At 42.9% G+C, this 22,518-nt stretch overlaps 1 protein-coding gene across 5 annotated transcripts in view; it reads right to left on the reverse strand.

Annotated features, from left to right (window-relative positions):
* The window catches only part of LOC106580202 (2-oxoglutarate dehydrogenase, mitochondrial), a 119,569-nt gene that overhangs the window by 13,500 nt on the left and 83,551 nt on the right, over window positions 1-22,518 (reverse strand). For all 5 annotated transcript variants that reach the window (XM_014161011.2, XM_014161009.2, XM_014161010.2 and 2 more), the window contains 3 exons: window positions 4,245-4,373; window positions 3,839-3,989; window positions 270-397 (listed from right to left, as the gene is read on the reverse strand). In XM_014161011.2, coding sequence (XP_014016486.1) covers window positions 270-397; window positions 3,839-3,989; window positions 4,245-4,373 — 408 coding nt within the window. The remainder of the gene's footprint in view (window positions 1-269; window positions 398-3,838; window positions 3,990-4,244; window positions 4,374-22,518) is intronic.

The following is a 22,518-nucleotide window of genomic DNA, read 5'->3' on the forward strand; positions in this document are numbered from 1 at the left end:
GAGAGACACCGAGAGAAACCGAGACACACAGAGACAGACACACCGAGAGAAACCGAGACACACAGAGAGACACACAGAGAGACACACAGAGAGACACACAGAGAGACCGCGAGGCGCACAGAGAGACCACGAGGCGCACAGAGAGACCACGAGGCGCACAGAGAGACCACGAGGCGCACAGAGAGACCACGAGGCGCACAGAGAGACCGAGGCGCACAGAGAGACCGAGGCGCACAGAGAGAGACAGAGACAGACAGAGACAGACTGACCCAGCACACCGTACTCCGACAGGGAGCTGTTGCAGACGGTGTATGGGGCCTGGTTGGGGGCCATGTGGTTCATGGGGATGCAGACCCTCTTGTCCACGTTCTGATCGTGCAGCACATGGTGACGATGACTGGCAAGGAGGGAAACACACCAACAAGGACAATGAGGGACAAGATTTGCAACCCAAACGGTACCCTATTCCCTTTATAGTGCACTTCTTTTGACCAGGCATTTGGTCTTCTTGCACTTCATATGGATTGCTCCGCACTTTCCTCTATCATCTATCTGAATTGGCTCTAGAACTTCTCATCTATTCATTTTATATTTCTGGCAGACAAATAATGCCCCTTTAAACACCTTAGTTAAAAAAAAATTCAAAAATAAAGCTTGATCCTTGGTTCTCTCAAGAACTTTCAGATCTCATTATGATGCGAAATCAGGCCTGGGCCAAGGACAGAAAAACTGACTTGGTAGCTGACTGCCAGCGCTTCAGGCAATTGATAAATAGATGTACAGTCGAAGTTGGAAGTTTACATACACTTAGGTTGGAGTCATTAAAAATCATTTTTCAACCACTCCGCAAATTTCTTGTTAACAAACTATAGTTTTGGCAAGTCGGTTATGACATCTACTTTGTGCATGACAAGTCATTTTTCCAACAATTGTTTACAGACAGATTATTTCACAGATTATTTCACTGTATCACAATTCCAGTGGGTCAGAAGTTGACTGCCTATAAACAGCTTGGAAAATTGCAGAAAATGATGTCATGGCTTTAGAAGCTTCTGATAGTGTAATTGACATCATTTGAGTCAATTGGAGGTGTACCTGTGGATGTATTTCAAGACCTACCTTTCAATTCAGTGCCTCTCTGCTTGACATCATAGGAAAATGAAAAACAAATCAGCCAAGACCTCAGAAAAAAAAAATGGTAGACCTCCACAAGTGTGGTTCATCCTTGGGAGCAATTTCCAAACGCCTGAAGGTACCACGTTCATCTGTACAAACAATAGTACTCAAGTATAAACACCATGGAACCACGTAGCTGTCATACCGCTCAGGAAGGAGACGTGTTCTCTCCTAGAGATTGACCTACTTTGGTGCGAAAAGTGCAAATCAATCCCAGCGCAACAGCAAAGGACCTTGTGAAGATGCTTGAGGAAACAGGTTCAAAAGTATCTATATCCACAGTAAATCGAGTCCTATAGACACAACCTGAAAGGCCGTTCAGCAAGGAAGAAGCCACTGCTCCAAAACTGCCATTAAAGCCAGACCATGGTTTGCAACTGCACATGGGGACAAAGATCGTACTTTTTGGAGAAATGTTCTCTGGTCTGATGAAAAAAAAATAGAATTGTTTGGCCATAATGACCATCGTTATGTTTGGAGGAAAAAGGGGGATGCTTGCAAGCCGAACACCATTAGAAACTTGAAGCATGGGGTGGCAGCATCATATTGTGGGGGTGCTTTGCTGCAGGAGGGAATGGTGCACTTCACAAAATAGATGGCATCATGAGAAGGAAAATTGTGGATATATTGAAAATTATGTGGATATATTGAGGCAACATCTCAAGACTTCAGTCAGGAAGTTAAAGCTTGGTCGCAAATGGGTCTTCCAAATGGACAATGACCCCAAGCATACATCCAAAGTTGTGGCAAAATGGCTTAAGGACAACAAAGTCAAAGTATTGGAGTGGCCATTACAAAGCCCTGACCTCAATCCCATAGAAAAGTTGTGGGCAGAACTGAAAAAGCATGTGCGAGCAAGGAGGCCTAGAAACCTGACTCAGTTACACCAGCTCTGTCAGGAGGAATGGGACAAAATTCACCCATTGTGGGAAGCTTGTGGAAGGCTACCTGAAACAAGTTAAACAATTTAAAAGGCAATGCTACCAAATACTAATTGAGTGTATGTAAACTTCTGACCCACTGGGAATGTGATGAAAGAAAAAGCAGAAAAATAATTCTCTACTATTATTCTGACATTTCACATTCTTAAAATAAAGTGGTGATCCTAACTGACCGAAGACAGGGAATTTTTACTAGGATTACATGTCAGGAATAGTGAAAAACAGAGTTTAAATGTATTTGGCTAAGGTGTATGTAGACTTCAACTGTATATCTGTTGGTCACAGATACTGTACCTTAAAAAAAAAAAGGCAGGGGCCTTGATCAGAAAACCAGCCAGTATCTGGTGTGACCACTATTTGCCTCGTGCAGCACGACACATCTCCTTCGCATAGAGTTGATCAGGCAGTTGATTGTGGCCTGTCGAATGTTACCCCACTCCTCAATGACTGTGCGAAGTTGCTGTATATTGGAAGGAACTAGAACACGCTGTCGTACACGTCAATCCATGATCATGCCATTAATCAGCTCCTTGATATGCCACGCTTGTCAGAATAATGAATTATCTTGGCAAAAGGAGAAATGCTCACTAACAGGAATTGTAAACCAAATTTGTGCACAAAATTTGAGAGTAATACAATTTGTCATATGGAACCTTTCTGGGATCTTTTATTTCAGTTCATGAAATAAACACTATACATGTTGCGTTTATATTGTTTGTCAGTGTATATGTTATTCTACAAATCACAAAAACGTATCTGATGATTTATGCATATGTTATTTGGATGGAGCCCTCATTGATCCGAGTCCCCGCTTATAAATATCTGAGTATCTGGATTGACAAAAAGCCATCTCAAAAAGCATCTTGATGAGTTCAATAATAGGAATAGGTCATGCCTTTCATTAATCCCTATGATGTCCGGAGCCTGCTGGTTTTCTGTTCTACTTGACAATGAATTGCACGCACCTGGTGTCCAGGTCTAAATCAGTCCCTGATCAGAGTGGAACAATAAAAAAAAAGCAGTGTTGAGTTTGAGGGGTCTATATAAATACAGCTGCCACTGTATTAAAGCCATTGGACGCAGTTTGTCACAGCGCAGTACGCTTTATTACATGTGATAGGTTCAGTACACATCACTGCATTCTGTATCAGAAAGCAGGCTGGCCGTCTTTCAAGTCTCATAGGTCAATGCATTGTACTCTTTTTGTTTATAAAGCCCTCCTGCAGAAGCTTCCGCCGTACCGTACTTCATTGCCAACTTAAAATGTACGATACCAGACCCGGTCTCAGGGATGGCTAACTCTGTAGATCCCTTAGATCTCCACGGAGTTAGGTAAATCTGCTTTCAGGTTTTCTGCACCTTACTTGTGGAATAATCTCCAAGGCTCTCTAAAGTTTGATGAATTGGTGCTTCTTGGGCAGATCAAAGAGCTGATTGGGGACATTTTTACTGAAGATTGAGTTTTCTATGATTGTGTTTTTCTTTTCATGTATGGGATGTCAATAATTTATGTGTATAGTGTATATTGATGTGTATATAGGCCTCATCTGTGAAAGAGACCTTGGTCTCAGCACAACACCCTGTACAAGGTACAAAAAAATTAAGTAGTGCACTATAAAAAGGCTCGTTTGACACAAGCCAAGATTACACACTCAAAAATGGAAACCATTGTTTTGTCTGAGATCGAGACTCTTTTCCCCCCCTTCTCTCCCTCTCCTCACCTGAAGGTGCCTCTCTCCACATCCTGGCCACTGAGGCGAACATGGATGCCCTCTTTGAGCAGTGAGCCAAAGGCCATATACTCCCCCAGGGCCCAGTCCACTGTGCGGTTTTTGATCATCTCCCCTCGGGCCTTCAAGATGCGGCTCAGACCTGTGGAGTAGCAGAAAACCAGACGTTCGTCACCAGGTAACGAGGCAGTCTTTTTGTAATCTGTTCTCACCTAACACCGCTCTAATCTTATGGTGTGTACATTTTACTGTATGCACAGAAAACAAAGGTGCCGTCAAATGTGCGTTTAAAGCCAGTCATTGAAAAGCCATGTGTTCACTCTTGGCCTCCCTACCTCAAGAAATACATGATATATTATTATGTCATATTTATGCTGCAGTCAAGAGGGTTTCCCACCACCATGGATGGTGAAGTCTTCGACTGGCACTGAAGAGGCCACCTGTCCGATGTGGATCAGCTCCTCCTCAGTCAGGCCGGTTGTCGGGCAGGTCAAGCTCTTGGGCTGGCCATCGAGGTTGAAAAAACCTGCACACAAACAGGCACATTATTCACAACCTACAACACACACTGCAGGGTCCGACAATGTGTGTTAGTTTAAGCAGACTGTTTGTCTGTTGTTGCAGATCTAATTTTATGACCAATTTATGCAGAAATCCAGATAATTCCAAAAGATTCACATACTTTTACTTGCTACTGTACCTGCTCTTTCACAGTATACCATTGGAGACTACACACAGAAAAGTCGTGTCATTTGTACATTTGGCATTATTATTTTACATTTACATTTTAGTCATTTAGCAGATGCTCTTATCCAGAGCAACTTTCAGTAGTGAATGCATACATTTCAATTCATTTCATACATTTTTTTTATTTTTCTCCGTACTGGCCCCCCGTGGGAATCGAACCCACAACCCTGGCGTTGCATGGCTTAAAAAAAAAAAGTAGGGGTGTGGATCAGAAAAGCAGTCAGTGTCTGGTGTGACCAACATTTGCCTCATGCAGCACGACACATCTCCTTCGCATGGAGTTGATCAGGCTGTTGATGTGGCCAGTGGAATGTTGTCCCACTCCTCTTCAATGGCTGTGCGAAGTTGCTGAATATTGGAGGGAACTGGAACACACTGTCGTACACGTCGATCCACAAACATGCTGTTTAAACAGCTTCTTCATATGCCACGCTGTTGTACGCGTCGACACAGAGCATCCCAAACATGCTCAATGGGTGACATGTCTGAGTATGCAGGCGATGGAAGAACTGGGACATTTTCAGCTTCCAGGAACTGTGTACAGATCCTTGTGACATGGGGCTGTGCATTATCATGCTAAAACATGAGGTGATGGCGGCGGATTAACGACACGACAATGGGCCTCATTATCTCGTCACGGTATCTCTGTGCACTCAAATTGCCGTCCATAAAATGCAATTGTTGTCGGTAGCTTATGCCTGCCCATACCATCACCATGGGGCACTCGTTGACACGCTGTATTTGTATTTATTATGGATCCCCATTACCTCCATTACTCCAGCAAAATTAAGGCAGTTCATACAATTTTAAAACATTACAATACATTCACAACACACTGTGTGCCCTCAGGCCCCTACTCCACCTCTACCACATATCTACAGTACTAAATCCATGTGTATGTATAGTGCGTATGTTATCGTGTGTGTGCGTCTGTGCCAATGTTTGTCTTGTTTCACAGTCCCCGCTGTTGCATAAGGTGTTAATTTTTCTGTTTTTTTTAAATCTAATTTTATTGCTTGCGTCAGTTACTTGATATGGAATAGAGTTCCATGTAGTCATGGCTCTATGTAGTACTGTGTGCCTCCCATAGTCTGTTCTGGACTTGGGGACTGTGAAGAGACCTCTTGTGGCATGTCTTGTAGGGTATGCATGGGTGTCCGAGCTGTGTGCCAGTAGTTTAGACAGCTCGGTGCATTCAACATGTCAATACCTCTCATAAATAAAAGTAGTGATGAAGTCAATCTCTCCTCCACTTTGAGCCAGGAGAGATTGACATGCATGTTATTAATATTAGCTCTCTGTGTACATCCAAGGGCCAGCCGTGCTGCCCTGTTCTGAGACTATTGCAATTAAGTCCTTTTTTGTGGCACCTGACCACACTACTGAACAGTAGTCAAGGTGCGACAAAACTAGGGCCTGTAGGACCTGCCTTGTTGATAGTGTTGTTAAGGCAGAGCATCGCTTTATTATAGACAAACCTCTCCCCATCTTAGCTACTATTGCATCAATATGTTTTGACCATGACAGTTTACAATCTAGGGTTACTCCAAGCAGTTTAGTCATCTCAACTTGCTCAATTTCCACATTATTAATTACAAGATTTAGGTGAGGTTTAGGGTTTAGTGAGTGTTTTGTTCCAAATACAATGCTTTTAGTTTTAGAAATATTCAGGGCTAACTTATTCCTTGCCACCCACTCAAACTGCAGCTCTTTGTTGAGTGTTGCAGTCATTTCAGTCGCTGTAGTAGCTGACGTGTATAGTGTTGAGTCACCCGCATACATATAAACTCTGGCTTTACTCAAAGTCATGTGGCATGTCATTAGTCAAAATTTTAAAAAGCAAGGGGTCTAAACAGCTACCCTGGGAAATTCCTGATTCTAACTGGATTATATTTGATAGGCTTCCATTAAAGAACACCCTGTGTTCTGTTAGACAAGTAACTCTTTATCCACATTATAGCAGGGGGTGTAAAGCCATAACACCAGTTTTTCCAGCAGCAGACTATGATCAATAATGTCAAAAGCTGCACTGAAGTCTAACAAGACAGCCCCCACAATTTCTGTATGCCTTCTGCCCGGTACAATTGAAACCAGTATTCATCCGGGAAGGACACACTTCTCCAGGGTGGCAGTGGCCATCGAGGGTGAGCATTTGCCCATTGATGTCAGTTATGACGCCGATCTGCAGTCAGGTCAAGACGACGAGCACGCAGATGAGCTTCCCCGAGACAGAAATTCTTCAGTTGTGCAAAGCCACAGTTTCATCAGCTGTCCAGGTGGCTGTCTCAGACAATCCCCGCAGGTAAAGAAGCCAAATGTGAAGATCCTGGGCTCCACAGGTTGGACGTAGTGAAAGAAATCTCTAAAATGACATGAGATGGCTTATGGTAGAGAAATGAACATTCAATTCTCTGGAAACTGCTCTGCTGGACATTCCTGCAGTCAGCATGACAATCCCCCCAACTTGATACATCTGTGCCATTGTGTTGTGTGACCAAACTGCACATTTTAGAGCGGCCTATTGTCCCCAGCACAAGGTGCACCTGTGCAATGATCATGCCGTTTAATCAGCTTCTTGATATTCCACATCGGATTATCTTGGCAAAGGAGAAATGTTCACTAACAGAGATGTAAACAAATGTGTATAGAAAATTTGAGAGAAAAGTTTTTTGTGCATATGGAAAATGTTGGTGATCTTTTATTTCAGCTCAGGAAACATGGGACCAACACTTTACATGTTGCGTTTATATTTTTGTTCAGTATAATTAAGACAATTCTAAAGAATAGAGTAATGACTTACAATTGATTGATATGATGTATTTAAGTGCATACACCTACCGGTGCCCAGCCCACCTAGAAATACAAGACACTACTAAACACAGTACCATTTCCTTGTACTCAAAGCAAAATAACAAATTATACACATACAATAATCATGGCAAGTATATCTACCATTTAGCCACAAACAGTACAACTCATTCTCCTCCAAGCATCTTGAACAAACTGAGCAATTTCAAACACACCCTGTCTGAAACAAAATTCAAGCCTCTGCTCGTCCCGTAACCAGAATACTTCAGGGTAATCGGCAACATTTTTGCAGAAAATTATCATACAGAGGGAAACAAAACAAATTGGATTTGTTTTCCCCAAGATCACACAGTAGGCAAATGCTCTCTTCAGGTACTCTGTTAAATCTACCTGTCTATAGCCAGGGGGAGGGAGCCGGATCTGTTGTGCACAAACTAACCTTCGGCTTTTTGTAAGGTTTAGACGGACATATGGTTCAGGGGTGTAGTTCTCTTTGATGAGAGAGAGTATGTTCTAAGTTTAGGTTTAAACCAAATATCAGCTGCCCATTTTACATTGTGGATCAGAAAAAGCTTGTCCTTGATTTGATTAACACCACTTGGTAATTTGTTCCTGAATATATACTGCAAATCAGTTTCCAAAAAATATATAATTCTCTAGTCCACGGATAGTTATGAGTAAGGTCCCAGTCGAACACTTGTTTTGTGATTCTGTTTTCTGGCATATTTAACAGTCCGCTCCATAGACATACCATGTCATCTTTTGCCTAACCACACATGGTTTCCAACCCATATCTCCACAGATGGGTTTGGAGTCAGTTTGGGCACACAAAGAAAGCAGCGGATTGCTCTGTTTTACAATTAGTATGCACTTTGGATCCCCATAACCCAGCAGCATAGTCCATCACTAGGCAAACACAGGATGTATAGAGCTGAAAATAAGCAAAGATCCTTACATATTTTTATTTTGTTTAACAATGACCCTAAGGCTCTACATGCAGAATCTGCTAGTGATCTAATGCCATCTTCAAAGGTTATGTCTTCATCCAGAGTGAAACCAAGGTATTTATAGAGCCTAGTGTAGAATAATGGGGTTGTACCCCCAAAAATGTGTATGCAATTTTCTGCATGCCCTTCTGTCTGAAATGAACATAATGGGTCTTCTCTTGATTTATCGAAAGTCTCCATTTACTACACCATAAATTAACCATATTCAACATATTCTGTAGGTGATCTTCGGTCTCGGCAAGGATAGCTATGTCACCAGCATACACCAAGATGACCAGGAATATATGCACAACTTTAACTCCAAGTTTAGCATGTTTGATTTGTAGGGCTAAATCAATAACACCCTACATTGTCGCACCTTCGCGACAACGTAACATTTAAAGTAACATTTAAAAAAATCTGTGTTTTTTTTGCATTGGATGCGTCTCAATCCAACACATTCTCTGATATCGCACTTCCGCATCTGCAGTGAAAGGTGGCAGAGCTAGAGCGGTGTTTGTCAGACCATGAGACATCCCAGAAAATCAGTCTTCTCACGTAAACATCTGTACCGTCCGGTTTGACCTACAAACTATTGTGACCAGTCTATGGAAAAGGGAGACTGCTCTACGACCCCCATAAGCATCAGGGGACTCGTCTGAAGTCGGTACAGTCAATATACCAACTTCTGTTTGTAGTGTTCAAGCTGTTTGGGCAACACACTGTGGAAAAGGGAGATTATCACGAATTTGGTGGCTTTCTCCGTTTTGCTCTACGACCCCCACAAGTGTCACAGAACATGTCTGAAGGTAACCAGTACCATTTTATTCATTCTTTAAATGATCAAAAGGTAGTTATGCCAAAAAAGGGGTTAAATGTGTAAAAAAAGAGCTCTCATATCTCCTAGATATATTCCAAACCCATCAAAACCTTGCTTCTTGTGATACATTTTTTTTGACTGTCTTTTTTGCCATTTATGAATGTGTTATTCAATGCTTTTGGGCTACAGTAGTTAAGGCCAGATATATTTCGATAAAAAAAATATATAAAGGGGTCCTAAAATTTAAAATCAAACAGCTAAATGATCCACAATTCCATGTCACCTTAGACCCCCCCAACGGCAAAGAGAACTAAGAATGAACGCCTTAGACTTAAGAATTAACATGTAGTACAAATAAAGTGGGCGAGAGTATGTCCTCCCGTACTTTACACCTTAAGGGGTTGGAAACGAGCCTGATAAAGAGCTTTGATGGCGTCACAGAATCTTCCATCATATACCATTTCAATTAGTCTAAAAACGAGGTCTCTATTCACTCAATTGAAAGCCTTTTGAAAATCAATAAAAACAGGCTAAAATTGCAGCCTGAACCACTGTGGAGACCGTAATGTGGTTTATACACACTGGCTTTTCTAAAGCCATTCTGTTCACTATAGAGAGCCTATTTAGAATGTAGGAATACAATTGACAGTGTTAATTATCCCTCTACAGTTCAATGGGATTTTAGGGTCATTTGGGGACAGGCTTGATTATGGATTTGTACCATACAGCTGGAATAATGCCATTCTCAAAAAAAGCCTGAAAGAGTTCAAATAATATTTGGAACTATTTCGATGACTTCAAAACTTCATAAGACAAATCATCAATTCCTGTAGCTTTCTGGTTTTGCATGCTAAACCACTGTCTGACCTTCTCTAGGGTAAGTCTGGCATTCAGATACTAGTTAGGGGAGTATGACTCCCTATGCATTTCCTCCTCCAACTAAGTCATCTCAACAAGAACATATTTCTTTAAAAAAACAACATTTTTGGGCTGTTAAACACCTGAAAATAAGTGCTAAATCTATTTTCAAATTTTCCAATGCAATTTCCATGTTAATTTGATTAACCTTTTAAGGGCCCAACTTGTTGATCTCACTCTAAAACTGAGTTGTTGGTCTTTTGCTGCTCCAGTTGTAATGCCTAGTAAGTAGCCTTGTACGAGCCTGGGCTTGTGTGAGCCAGAACGGCTCATAGGGCACGAGCCCTATCTCCTGTTTCTGTAGCGTGAGGCAGCTTGACGTACAAGTACACCCCCTGGTCTATCGCAGGGCCTTAACCCTAATCCATCTCCTTAATGCTGAGTGCCAAGCGGAGACGCATCAGGACCCATTTTTATAGTTTTTGGAATGACTCGGCCAGGGATTGAACTCACAACCTTCCAATTGTAATGCCTAACCAAAAATCTACACATTATAGACCGTTATCTTTTATAAAATATATTTTGACACTTTAAATACATTTCTTAGCTCTTCCTACAGCTTTTGATTTCCTTTAAATTGTAGAATAATAGTTTAGACATCAAAACAATGAAATAACACATATGGAATCATGTAACCAAAAGTGTAACCATATTTTAGATTTTAGATTCTTCAAAGTAGCCACCCTTTGCCTTGATGACAGCTTTGCACACTTGGCATTCTCTCAACCAGTTTCACCTGGAATGCTCTCCCAACAGCCTTGAAGGAGTTCCCACATATGCTGAGCACTTGTTGGCTGCTTTTCCTTCAATCTGCGGTCCAAGTCATTCCAAACCATCTTAATTGGGTTGTGGTCGGGTGATTGTGGAGGCCAGGTCATCTGATGCAGCACTCCATCACTCTCCTTGGTCAAATAGCCCATACACAGCATGGAGGTGTGTTGGGTCATTGTCCTGAAACAAATTATAGTCCCACTGAGCACAAACAAGATGGGATGGCGTATCGCTGCAGAATGTGCTGTAGTAGCCATGCTGGTTAAGTGTGCTTTGAATTCACAATAAATCACAGACAGTGTCACCAGCAAAGCACCAATCACTCCTCCTCCATGCTTCACGGTGGGAACCCCACATGCGGAGATCATCCATTCATCTACTGTCTCACACGGTTGGAACCAAAAACCCCAAATTTGGACTCAGACCAAAGGACAGATTTCCACCAGTCTAATGTCCATTGCTCGTGTTTCTTGGCCCAAGAAAGTCTCTTCTTATTGGTGTCCTCTGAACAGTTGATTCTGAGATGTGTCTGTTACTTTAACTCTGAAGCATTTATTTTGGCTGCAATTTTTGAGGCTGGTCATTCTAATGAACATATCCTCTGCAAGAGAGGTAATTCTGTGTCTTCCTTTCCAGTGGCGGTCCTCATGAGAGCCAGTTTCATCATAGCGCTTGGCGGTTTTTGCGACTGCACTTGAAGAAACATTCAAAGTTCTTGAAATTGTATGGATTGACTAACCTTCATGTCTTAAAGTCATGGACTGTCGTTTCTCCTTGCTTGTTTGTGCTTTTCTTGCCATAATATGGACTTTGTTCTTTTACCAAATAGGGCTATCTTCTGACAACCACCCCTACCTTGTCAACAACTGATTGGCTCAGACGCATTAAGGAAAGAAATTCCACAAATGAACATCTGTTAATTGAAATGCATTACAGGTGACTACCTCATGATGCAGGTTGAGAGAATGCCAAGAGTGCACAAAGCTGTCATCAAGGCAAAACGTGGCTACTTTGAAGAATCTCAAATAAAAAATAATTTGTTTAACAGTTTTGTTTACTACATGATTCGACAGTTTGTCTTTTCACTATTATTCTACAATGTAGAAAATAGTACAAAATCTAGAAAAACTTTTGACTGGTACTTTATTTAAACGCAACAAGTTAACTGTTGGTCCCATGTTTCATGAGCTGAAATAAAAGATCCCAGAAATTTCACACACATAAAAAGCTTACTTCTTAAATTTTGTGCACAGATTTGTTTACATCCCCATTAGTGAGCATTTCTCCTTTGCCAAGATAATACATCCACAAGACATGTGTGGCATATTAAGAAGCTAAATGTTAACGTCTTTACCATAAGCCGCCTCCAACGTTGTTTTAGAGAATTTGGCAGTACGTCAAACCAGCCTCAACCCCAGACCACGTGTAACCACGCCAGCCCAAGACTTCCACATCTGGATTCTTCACCTGCGGGATTGTCTGAGACCAGCCACCCGGACAGCTGATGAAACTGTAGGTTGACACAACCGAAGAATTTCTGCAAAAACAATCAGAACTTGTCTCAGGGAAGCTCATCTGCTTGCTCAGTGTCCTCACCAGGGTCTGGACCTGACTGCAGTTTGACGTTGTAACTGACTTCAGTGGGCAAATGCTCAACTTCGATGGCAACTGGGGAAGTGTGCTCTTCACTAGAGGTCGACCGATTAATCGGAATGGACGATTAATTAGTGCCAATTTCAAGTTTTCATAACAATCGAAAATCGGTATTTTTGGACGCCGATTTGGCCGATTTTTTGGGGGAGGACCTTCATTTAACTAGGCAAGTCAGTTAAGAACACATTCTTATTTTCAATGACGGCCTAGGAACGGTGGGTTAACTGCCTTGTTCAGGGGCAGAACGACAGATTTTTACCTTGTCAGCTCGGGGATTTAATCTTGCAACCTTACGGTTAACTAATCCAACGCTCTAACCACCTGCTTTACATTGCACTCCACGAGATAACGCGAATGCAGTAAGAAGCTAAGGTAAGTTGCTAGCTAGCATTAAACTTAACTTATAAAACTTATCTTATAAAAAAAAATCAATCAATCATAATCACTAGTTAACTACACATGGTTGATGATATTACTAGTTTATCTAGCCTGTCCTGCATTGCATATAATCGCTTAGGTACACGTTGCTCCAACCATAACATCAATGCCTTTCTTAAAATCAATACACAAGTATATATTTTTAAACCTGCATACTTAGTTAATATTGTCTGCTAACATGGATTTCTTTTAACTAGGGAAAATGTGTCACTTCTCTTGCAAACAGAGTCAGGGTATATGCAGCAGTTTGGGCCGCTTGGCTCGTTGCGAACTGTGAAGACTATTTCTTCCTAACAAAAACAGCCGACTTCGCCAAACGGGGATGATTTAACAAAAGCGCATTTGCGAAAAAAGCACAACCGTTGCACGACTGTACCTAACCATAAACATCAATGCCTTTCTTAAAATCAATACACAGAAGTATATATTTTTAAACCTGCATATTTAGCTAAAAGAAATCCAGGTTAGCAGGCAAAATTAACCAGGTGAAATTGTGTCATTTTGCTTTCATTGCACGCAGTCAGGCTATATGCAACAGTTTGGGCCGCCTGGCTCGTTGCGAACTAATTTGCCAGAATTTACGTAATTATGACATAACACTGAAGGTTGTGCAATGTAACAGGAATAACGTTTTGTTTTCGAGATGATAGTTTTCGGATTCGACCATATTAATGACCTAAGGCTCGTGTTTCTGTGTGTCATTATGTTATAATTAAGTCTATGATTTGATAGAGCAGTCTGACTGAGCGATGGTAGGCACCAGAAGGCTCGTAAGCGTTCATTCAAAATAGCACTTTCGTGCGTTTTGCCAGCAGCCCTTCGCAATGCATTGCGCTGTTTATGACTTCAAGCCTGTCAACTCCCGAGATTAGGCTGGTGTAACCGATATGAAATGGCTAGCTAGTTGGCCGGGTGCGCGCTAATAGCGTTTCAAACGTCACTCGCTCTGAGACTTGGAGTAGTTTTTTCCCTTCCTCTACATGGGTAACGCTGCTTCGAGGGTGGCTGTTGTCGATGTGTTCCTGGTTCAAGCCCAGGTAGGAGCGAGGATAGGGACGGAAGCTATATTGCTACACTGGCAATACTAAAGTGCCTATAAGAACATCCAATAGTCAAAGGTATATGAAATACAAATCGTATAGAGAGAAATAGTCCTATAATAACTACAACCTCATGCTCTACAACATTCGCAGAGTACGACCCTGCCTCACACAGGAAGCGGCGCAGGTCCTAATCCGGGCACTTGTCATCTCCCGTCTGGATTACTGCAACTCGTTGTTGGCTGGGCTCCCTGCTTGTGCCATTAAACCCCTACAACTCATCCAGAACGCCGCAGCCCGCCTGGTGTTCAACCTTCCCAAGTTCTCTCACGTCACCCCGCTCCTCCGCTCTCTCCACTGACTTCCAGTCGAAGCTCGCATCCGCTACAAGACCATGGTGCTTGCCTATGGAGCTGTGAGGGGAACGGCACCTCCGTACCTTCAGGCTCTGATCAGGCCCTACACCCAAACAAGGGCACTGCGTTCATCCACCTCTGGCCTGCTCGCCTCCCTACCTCTGAGGAAGCACAGTTCCCGCTCAGCCCAGTCAAAACTGTTCGCTGCTCTGGCACCCCAATGGTGGAACAAGCTCCCTCACGACGCCAGGACAGCGGAGTCAATCACCACCTTCCGGAGACACCTGAAACCCCACCTCTAAGGAATACCTGGGATAGGATAAGTAATCCTTCTAACCCCCCCTTAAAAGATTTAGATGCACTATTGTAAAGTGGTTGTTCCACTGGATATTATAAGGTGAATGCACTTTTACTTTCTTCTCCAACATTTTGTTTTTACATTATTTAAACCAAATTGAACATGTTTCATTATTTATGAGGCTAAATTGATTTTATTGATGTATTATATTAAGTTAAAATAAGTGTTCATTCAGTATTGTTGTAATTGTCATTATTACAAATAAATAAATAAAATAAAAAAATATCGGGCGATTAATCGGCAGCGGCTTTTTTTTGGTCCTCCAATAATCGGTATCGGTGTTGAAAAACCATAAATCAGTCGACCTCTACTCTTCACAGATGAATCCGGTTTCAACTGTTCCGGGCAGATGGCCTACGGCAAGCAGTTTGCTGAAGTCAACGTTGTGAACAGAGTGCTCCTTGGTGGCGGTGGGGTTACGTAAGCTACGGGGGAAAAAAACACAATTGCATTTTATCAATGGCAATTTCAATGCACAGAGATCCCGTGACAAGATCCTGAGGCCCAATGTCGTGCCATTCCTCCGCCGCCATCACCTCGTGTTTCAGAATGATAATGCATGACTCCATGTCGCAAGGATCTACACATAATTGCTAGAAGCTGATCATTTCCCAGTTCATCCATGGCCTGCATTACTCAGACATGTCACAGCGTGCTGTGGCACCGACAGAGATGGTCGCCTCGCTTCTAGTCCTTAGGAAACTATGCAGTATTTTTATGTACTATTTCTTACATTTTTAGCCCAGAAAATCTTAAGTGTTATTACATACAGGCAGGAAGAACTATTGGATATCAGAGCGACGTCAACTTACCAACATTACGACCAGCAATACGACTTCCCCGAAGCGGATGCTTTGTTCGCAACACCACCCAGGACATTGGATCTAATCCCAGAGGCCAACCCATAACAACGTCGCCGCAGAAGAGGTAGACGGAGCGGCCTCCTGGTCAGACTTCGAAGGTGTGTACAGCACCCACCGCTTCCGAGTATATTACTCGCCCATGTCCAGTCTAGACAACAAGGTAGACGAAATTAGGGCAAGGGTTGCTTTCCAGAGAGACAGAGAATGTAACATTCTCTGTTTCATAGAAACATGGCTCTCTCGGGATATGTTGGAGTCGATACAGCCCCCGGGATTCATGCGTCACGAAGGGTGTGGGTGTTTGCTTCATGATTAACGACTCTTGGTGTAATCGTAACATACACGAACTCAAGTCCTTTGTTCACCTGACCTAGAATTCCTTAATCAAATGCCGACCATATCACCCAAGAGAATTCTCGTCGTTGATTGTATATCCCCCCCTCAAGCCGATACCACAACGGCACTCAAGGAACTTCACTGGACTCTATGCAAACTGGAAACCATATAGCCTGAGGCTGCATTTATTGTAGCTGGGGATTTTAACAAATCAAATTTGAGAACAAGGCTACCTACATTGTAACAGCATATTGATTGTAGCACTCGTGGGGGCAACACACTGGATCACTGCTACCCTAACTTCAGCGGTGCATACAAGGCCCTCCCCCGCCTTCGGTAAATCCGACCACGACTCCATTTTGCTACTACTGTCCTACAGGCAGAAACTCAGAACAGGATGTGCCCATGACAAGAACTGTTCAATGCCGGTATGACCAATCGGAATCCACGCTTCAAGATTGTTTTGATCACGCGGACTGGAAAATTTCCCAGGCAGCCTCAGAACAACATTGATCTATATGCTGATTTCGGTGAGTGAGTTTATGAGGAAGTGCATTGCCAATGTTGTACCCACTGACTATTAAAACCTACCCTAACCAGAACCCGTGGATGGATGGCGGCATTCGTGCAAAACTGAAAGCACACATTTAACCATGGAAAGATGACTGGGAATATGGCCGAACAGAGTAGTTATTCCCTCCGCAAGGCAATCAAACAAGCGAAATGTCGGTATAGGGACAAAGTGGAGTTGCAATTCAATGGCTCAGACACGAGATGTATGTGCCAGGCTCTACAGACAATCACGGACTACAAAAAGAAAACCAGCCATGTCACAAACACTGAAGTCTTGCTTCCAGAGAAACTAATAGCCTTTTCCACTTTGAGGATAATACAGCGCCACCAACGCGGCCCACTACCAAGGACTGTGGGCCCCCCCTCTCCTTCTCCGTGGCCAACGTGAGTAACATATTTAAACGTGTTAACCCTCGCAAGGCTGCCGGCCCAGACGGCATCTCTAGCCGAGTCCTCAGAGCATGCGCAGACCAGCTGGCTGGTGTGTTTACGGACATATTCAATCTCTACCTACCGCAGTCTGCTGTCCCCACATGCTTCAAGATGTCAACCATTGTCTCTGTACCCAAGAATGCAAAGATAACTCAACTAAATTACTATTGCCCCGTAGCACTCACTGTAATCATGAAGTGCTCTAAGAGACTAGTCAAGGATCATATTACCTCCACCTTACCTGCCACCCTAGACCAACTTCCGTTTGCTTACCGCCCCCATTAAGTCCAGACAATAATATCGCCATCCATCTGCACACTACCCTATGCCATCTGGACAAGAAAAATACCTATGTAAGAATGCTGTTCATTGACTACAGCTCAGCATTCAACACCATACTACCCTCATCATTAGCTGGAGGCCCTGGGTCTCAACCCCACCCTGTGCAATTGGGTCCTGGACTTTGACGGGCCACCCCCAGGTGGTGAATGTAGGAAACACCTCCACTTCACTGATCCTCAACACTGGGGCCCCACGAGTGTGCATGCTCCACCCCCGCCTGTACTCCCTGCTCACCCATGACTGCATGGCCACGCACACCTCCAACTCAATCATCAAGTTTGCAGACGACAACAGTAGTGGGCTTGATTACCAACAACGACGAGACAGCCTACAGGGCACTCGGAGTGTGGTGTCAAGAAAACAACCTGTCACTCAACGTTAACAAAACAAAGGAGATGATCTTGGACTTCAGGAATCAGCAGAGCTATCACCCCCCTATCCACATTGACGGGACAGCAGTGGAGAAAGTGGAAAGTTTTAAATTCCTCGGCGTACACATCACAGACAAACTGAAATGGTCCACCCGTACAGACAGTGTGGTGAAGGCGCAATAGCGCCTCTTCAACCTCAGGAGGCTGAAGAAATTGGGCTTGTCACCTAAAACCCTCACAAACCTTGACAGATGCACAATTGAGAGCATCCTGTTGGGCTGTATCACCGCCTGGTACGGCAACTGCACCGCCCACAACCGCAGGGCTCTCCAGAGGGTGCGTCTGCACAACACATCACCGGGGGCAAACTACCTGCCCTCCAGGACAACCACAGCACCCAATGTCACAGGAATCCCAAAAAGATCATCAAGGACAACCACCCGAGCCACTGCCTGTTCACCCCACTAGCATCTAGAAGGCGAGGTCAGTACAGAGGTCAATACAAAACATCCTTCACTAACACAGAGGCTGCTGCCTACATAGACTCAAAATCATTGGCCGCTTTAATAAATGGATCACTAGTCACGTTAATAATGTTTACATATCTTGCATTACTCATGCCATATGTATATACTGTATTTTATACCATCTTGCCTATGCCGCTTGGTTGTCGTTCATCCATATATACACATTCTTATTCCACCCCTTTACATGTGTGTATTAGGTAGTTGTGGAATTGTTAGATTACTTGTTGATATTACTGCACTGTCGGAACTAGAAGCACAAGCATTTCACTACACTTGCAATAACATCTGCTTACCATGTGTATGTGACCAATAAAATTTGACATGATTTGACTTGGAGGATGCTGAGAAAAGTCTGCCTACCAGTCTCAGACAGTCGGCGTCAACGACTCAAGCGAACCCAGCGGTAATACTGGAGCTGTGCCAAGATGAAAAGAGGGAGTGGCTTCTCAGCCCAGCAGAGAGGTGGACCCAGCTCCAGAAATGCACACACACCACAGAGAGAGGTGTGTATGCCCAGGAATAAAAACTAAAATTCATGGACAGATAAACCAGAAAGATAAGCTCAGCTTCAGCAGCCCAGAACATCAGATTGTAAATGGACTGAGAAAAGAACACAGTGAATTAGAAATCAGAAGTAATCAGAGATGTGAGCCCATGGCTTAAGTTGAGTGGAGTGAAAAACAGACATGACACTCTACTAGGGCTGTCCCAGACAAAAAATAAATAAATAATTGGTCGACCAAGAGTAGTCTGATCTTTTGACCAATCGATTCGTCAATTTTTAAATGTTTATGTTTCCATATATTGACACATCCCTTGTGTTTTAATCAAATCAACTATATTCACTGAGCTTGTCTGATGCTTTAAGCTCACGGTTTGGTTAAAGAACTAAGACACACAAGAGGGAGTCCGACCAGCAAATGGTTCGATTGTGCCAGGCTGGGCTCAGACTTGCTGTGCTGTGAAAAAAATTAAATGGATGCTGAAAAGATTCGTTTTTCGGATGTTGAAATCAGGTTAATTTTTGGTTCTGAATGAAAGGTGTTCAGCAAAATAACAACAATGTCAAATACAGGTAGCCTAGTCAAATAATTACCATCCAATCACATTAACCGTTACTCTCTCACAGGAACGTAGCTGCAATCAGTACAGATACCAACATGAGCAGCAGCTACGTTTCCGCGAGAGAGTAACAGTTAATATTGGAACGTAGCTGCTACGTTAACTGTTACTCTCTCGCGGGAACGTAGCTGCTGCTCATGTTGGTATCTGTACTGATGGCGCAAAAGCCATGACAGGGAGACATAGTGGAGTGGTAACGCTCGTGCAAGCAGTTGCTCCCAACGGCACTTGGTTACACTGCAGCATCCACCAAGAGGCTCTTGCTGCCAAGGGAATGCCTGACAGCTTGAAAGACGTTTAAAACACGACAGTGAAAATGGCTAACTTTGCTAAAGCAAGGCCCCTGAACTCTCGTGTATTTTCTGCACTATGCAATGATATGGGCAGCGACCATGTAACGCTTTTACAACATACAGAAGTCATGGTTATCAAGGTGCAAAGCGTTGACATTTTTTTTTTTTTATTGAGAGATGAGCTTAAAGCTTTCTTTACTGACCATAATTTTCACTTGTCTGACCGCTTGCATGGTAACGAGTTTCTCACACGACTGGCCTATCTGGGTGATGTTTTTTCTCGCCCGAATGATCTGAATCTAGGATTACAGGGACTCTCCACAACTATATCAATGTGTGGGACAAAATTGATGCTATGATTAAGAAGTTGGAGCTCTTCTCTGTCTGCATTAACAAGGACAACACACAGGTCTTTCCATCATTGGATGATTTGTGTGCAAATGAACAAGCTTACGGACAAATGTGATACAGCGAAGCACCTGACTGAGTTTGGTGCGCAATTATACAGGTACTTTCCCGAAACGGATGACAAACAATTGGATTCGTTATCCCTTTCATGCCCTGCCTCCAGTCCACTTACCGATATCTGAACAAGTGAGCTTCATCGAAAATTGCAACCAGCAATTCTGTGAAAACTATATTTAATAAGAAGCCACCGCCAGATCTCTTGATTGGGCTGTGCTCAGAGTATACTGCCTAGGCAAAACGACACTGATGCCCTTTGCAACCACGAACCTATGTGAGAGTGGATTCTCGGCCCTCACTAGCCTGAAAACTAAATACAGGCATAGACTGTGTGTGGAAAAGGGTAGTGCGTACGGCCCAGTACATCACTGGGGCCAAGCTTCCTGCCATCCAGGACCACTATACCAGGCGGTGTCAGAGGAAGGCCCTAAAAACTGTCAAAGACTCCAGCCACCCTAGTCATAGACTGTTCACTCTGCTACCGCACGGCAAGCTGTACCAGAGCGCCAAGTCTAGGTCCAAGTGGCTTCTAAACAGCTTCTACCCCCAACCCATAAGACTCCTGAAAAGCTAATCAAATGGCCACCCAGACTATTTGCCCCCCAACACTGCTGCTACTCTGTTATTATCTATGCATAGCCACTTTAATAACCCTACCTGCATGTACATAATTACCTCGACACCGGTACCCCCGGACATTGACTCTGAACCAGTACCCCCTGTATATAGCCCCGCTATTGTTATTTACTGCTACTCCTTAATTATTCGTTTTTCTTATCTCTTACTTTTGTTTTGGTATTTTCTTAAAACGACGTTGTTGGTTAAGGGCTTGTAAGTAAGCATTTCACTGTAAGGTCTACCTATACCTGTTGTATTCGGCGCATGTGACATAAATAATTTCAAATCAGATAATTTTAAGACAGAGACTCTCTCCAAAACAACATTGCAGTTATGTGCATCCTTTCAAGCACAACCTTCTCATTAACCTGTGGTGAGTTATTCACAGTTTTTGATGAACAAATACGGTTTTATATGTAAGATGGTTAAAAAGAGAGCAAAATTGATTATTATTTGTGCCCTGTTCCTATAAGAGCTTCTGTCACTTCCCACGAGCCGAAAACTCACACTCATTGTTATGTTTAATAAATGTATCGTATAGTGTGTGTGTGGCAGGCTTACAATGATGGCAAAAAACAACATTTGAGAGTGCACTGACCCTGGTGCTAGAGGGGGTACGCAGCTGGAAGTTGAATGTTTGAAGGGGTACGGGACTATAAAAAGTTTGGGAACCACTGCAGTAGCCTATTGTAGTATTGAAATATATTACTAAGTTATAGTATTAAGACTAAACAGGATGTGTTCTAAGAACTACAGCTCGATGGTAGTTATACAAGGCTGCTATACTAAGCCTACTGAATGATGACATTACTTATTATAATAATATCGAAAAGGGGATATTATCATAAATATAATTTATGTGTAAACACTAAATATATTATAAAACGTGTAAAGCCTTTATTACAGCAAAGTTTAAAATGGACAAATTTGTGAAATTGTTTACTTGACAGGTCGTTGTGTGAGGCTTGGTGCACACCGAATCAGTAGGCTATTAAACAAACACCCTAAACAGGCAACAGAAGCAGGATCTGTCTTATTTCTGTAGATAAATTGACTTATAAAGCGAGGCACATTTAACAGTTAGGCTGTTGATTTATAGACCTAATTAAATTTGGGTTTCCCTTCTCCTCACTTTTCTTAGACAATAAGGCAAGGGCTGTTTTCTCATCTCCTCATTCTGCTGCTGCTTCCGCCGCATTGTTCTCAACACCAATATGCTGGTTAACTTTGCTATCATGCACATAGCAACATGGTCTAGGAAAAAGCACCAATTCAACAGCGCACTGATGTGTTTCAGATCCGTGGACAGTGACCGCTATCCAACGAGGGACAAAGCGCATTTGTAATAAAATATTATTTTTATTAGTGTTGAACCATTGTTCTTATGAAACATACCCACATACAATTTCAGTAGCACGTCTTAGACTGATGCACTCTGCCATCCCAACGGTCTCCACAATTGAGCAGTCCACTCACAAGCGCGAATCAGACAGGTGTCTTTTTTTTTGCTACTGCTCGACTAAAGAAATCTTAGTCGACCAAAAGCCTATCGACCAAACAATCGACCAGTTGACTAAATGCGGTCAGCCCTACAATCTACACACTAAGGCAAATATTGAGGACACATTATGCAGAGAAGGACGCCACTGAACTGTATCACAAGTTGACTAAGGCTACACAAGAGCTGGAAGAGTCCACCTTGGACATCCTAGTCAGACTCTTCGACCTAAGACAGAAAGTGTTAGCCTCAGCTCGTGCCCAATCAGGACTGAAATATGGCACAGAGTTAGAGCCAATGCCTGCAGGCCATTGTTACTGGATTAACAAATGATAA

This window comes from Salmo salar, chromosome ssa20, assembly GCF_905237065.1.
Source record: "Salmo salar chromosome ssa20, Ssal_v3.1, whole genome shotgun sequence".
NCBI classification, from domain to species: Eukaryota; Metazoa; Chordata; class Actinopteri; order Salmoniformes; family Salmonidae; genus Salmo; species Salmo salar.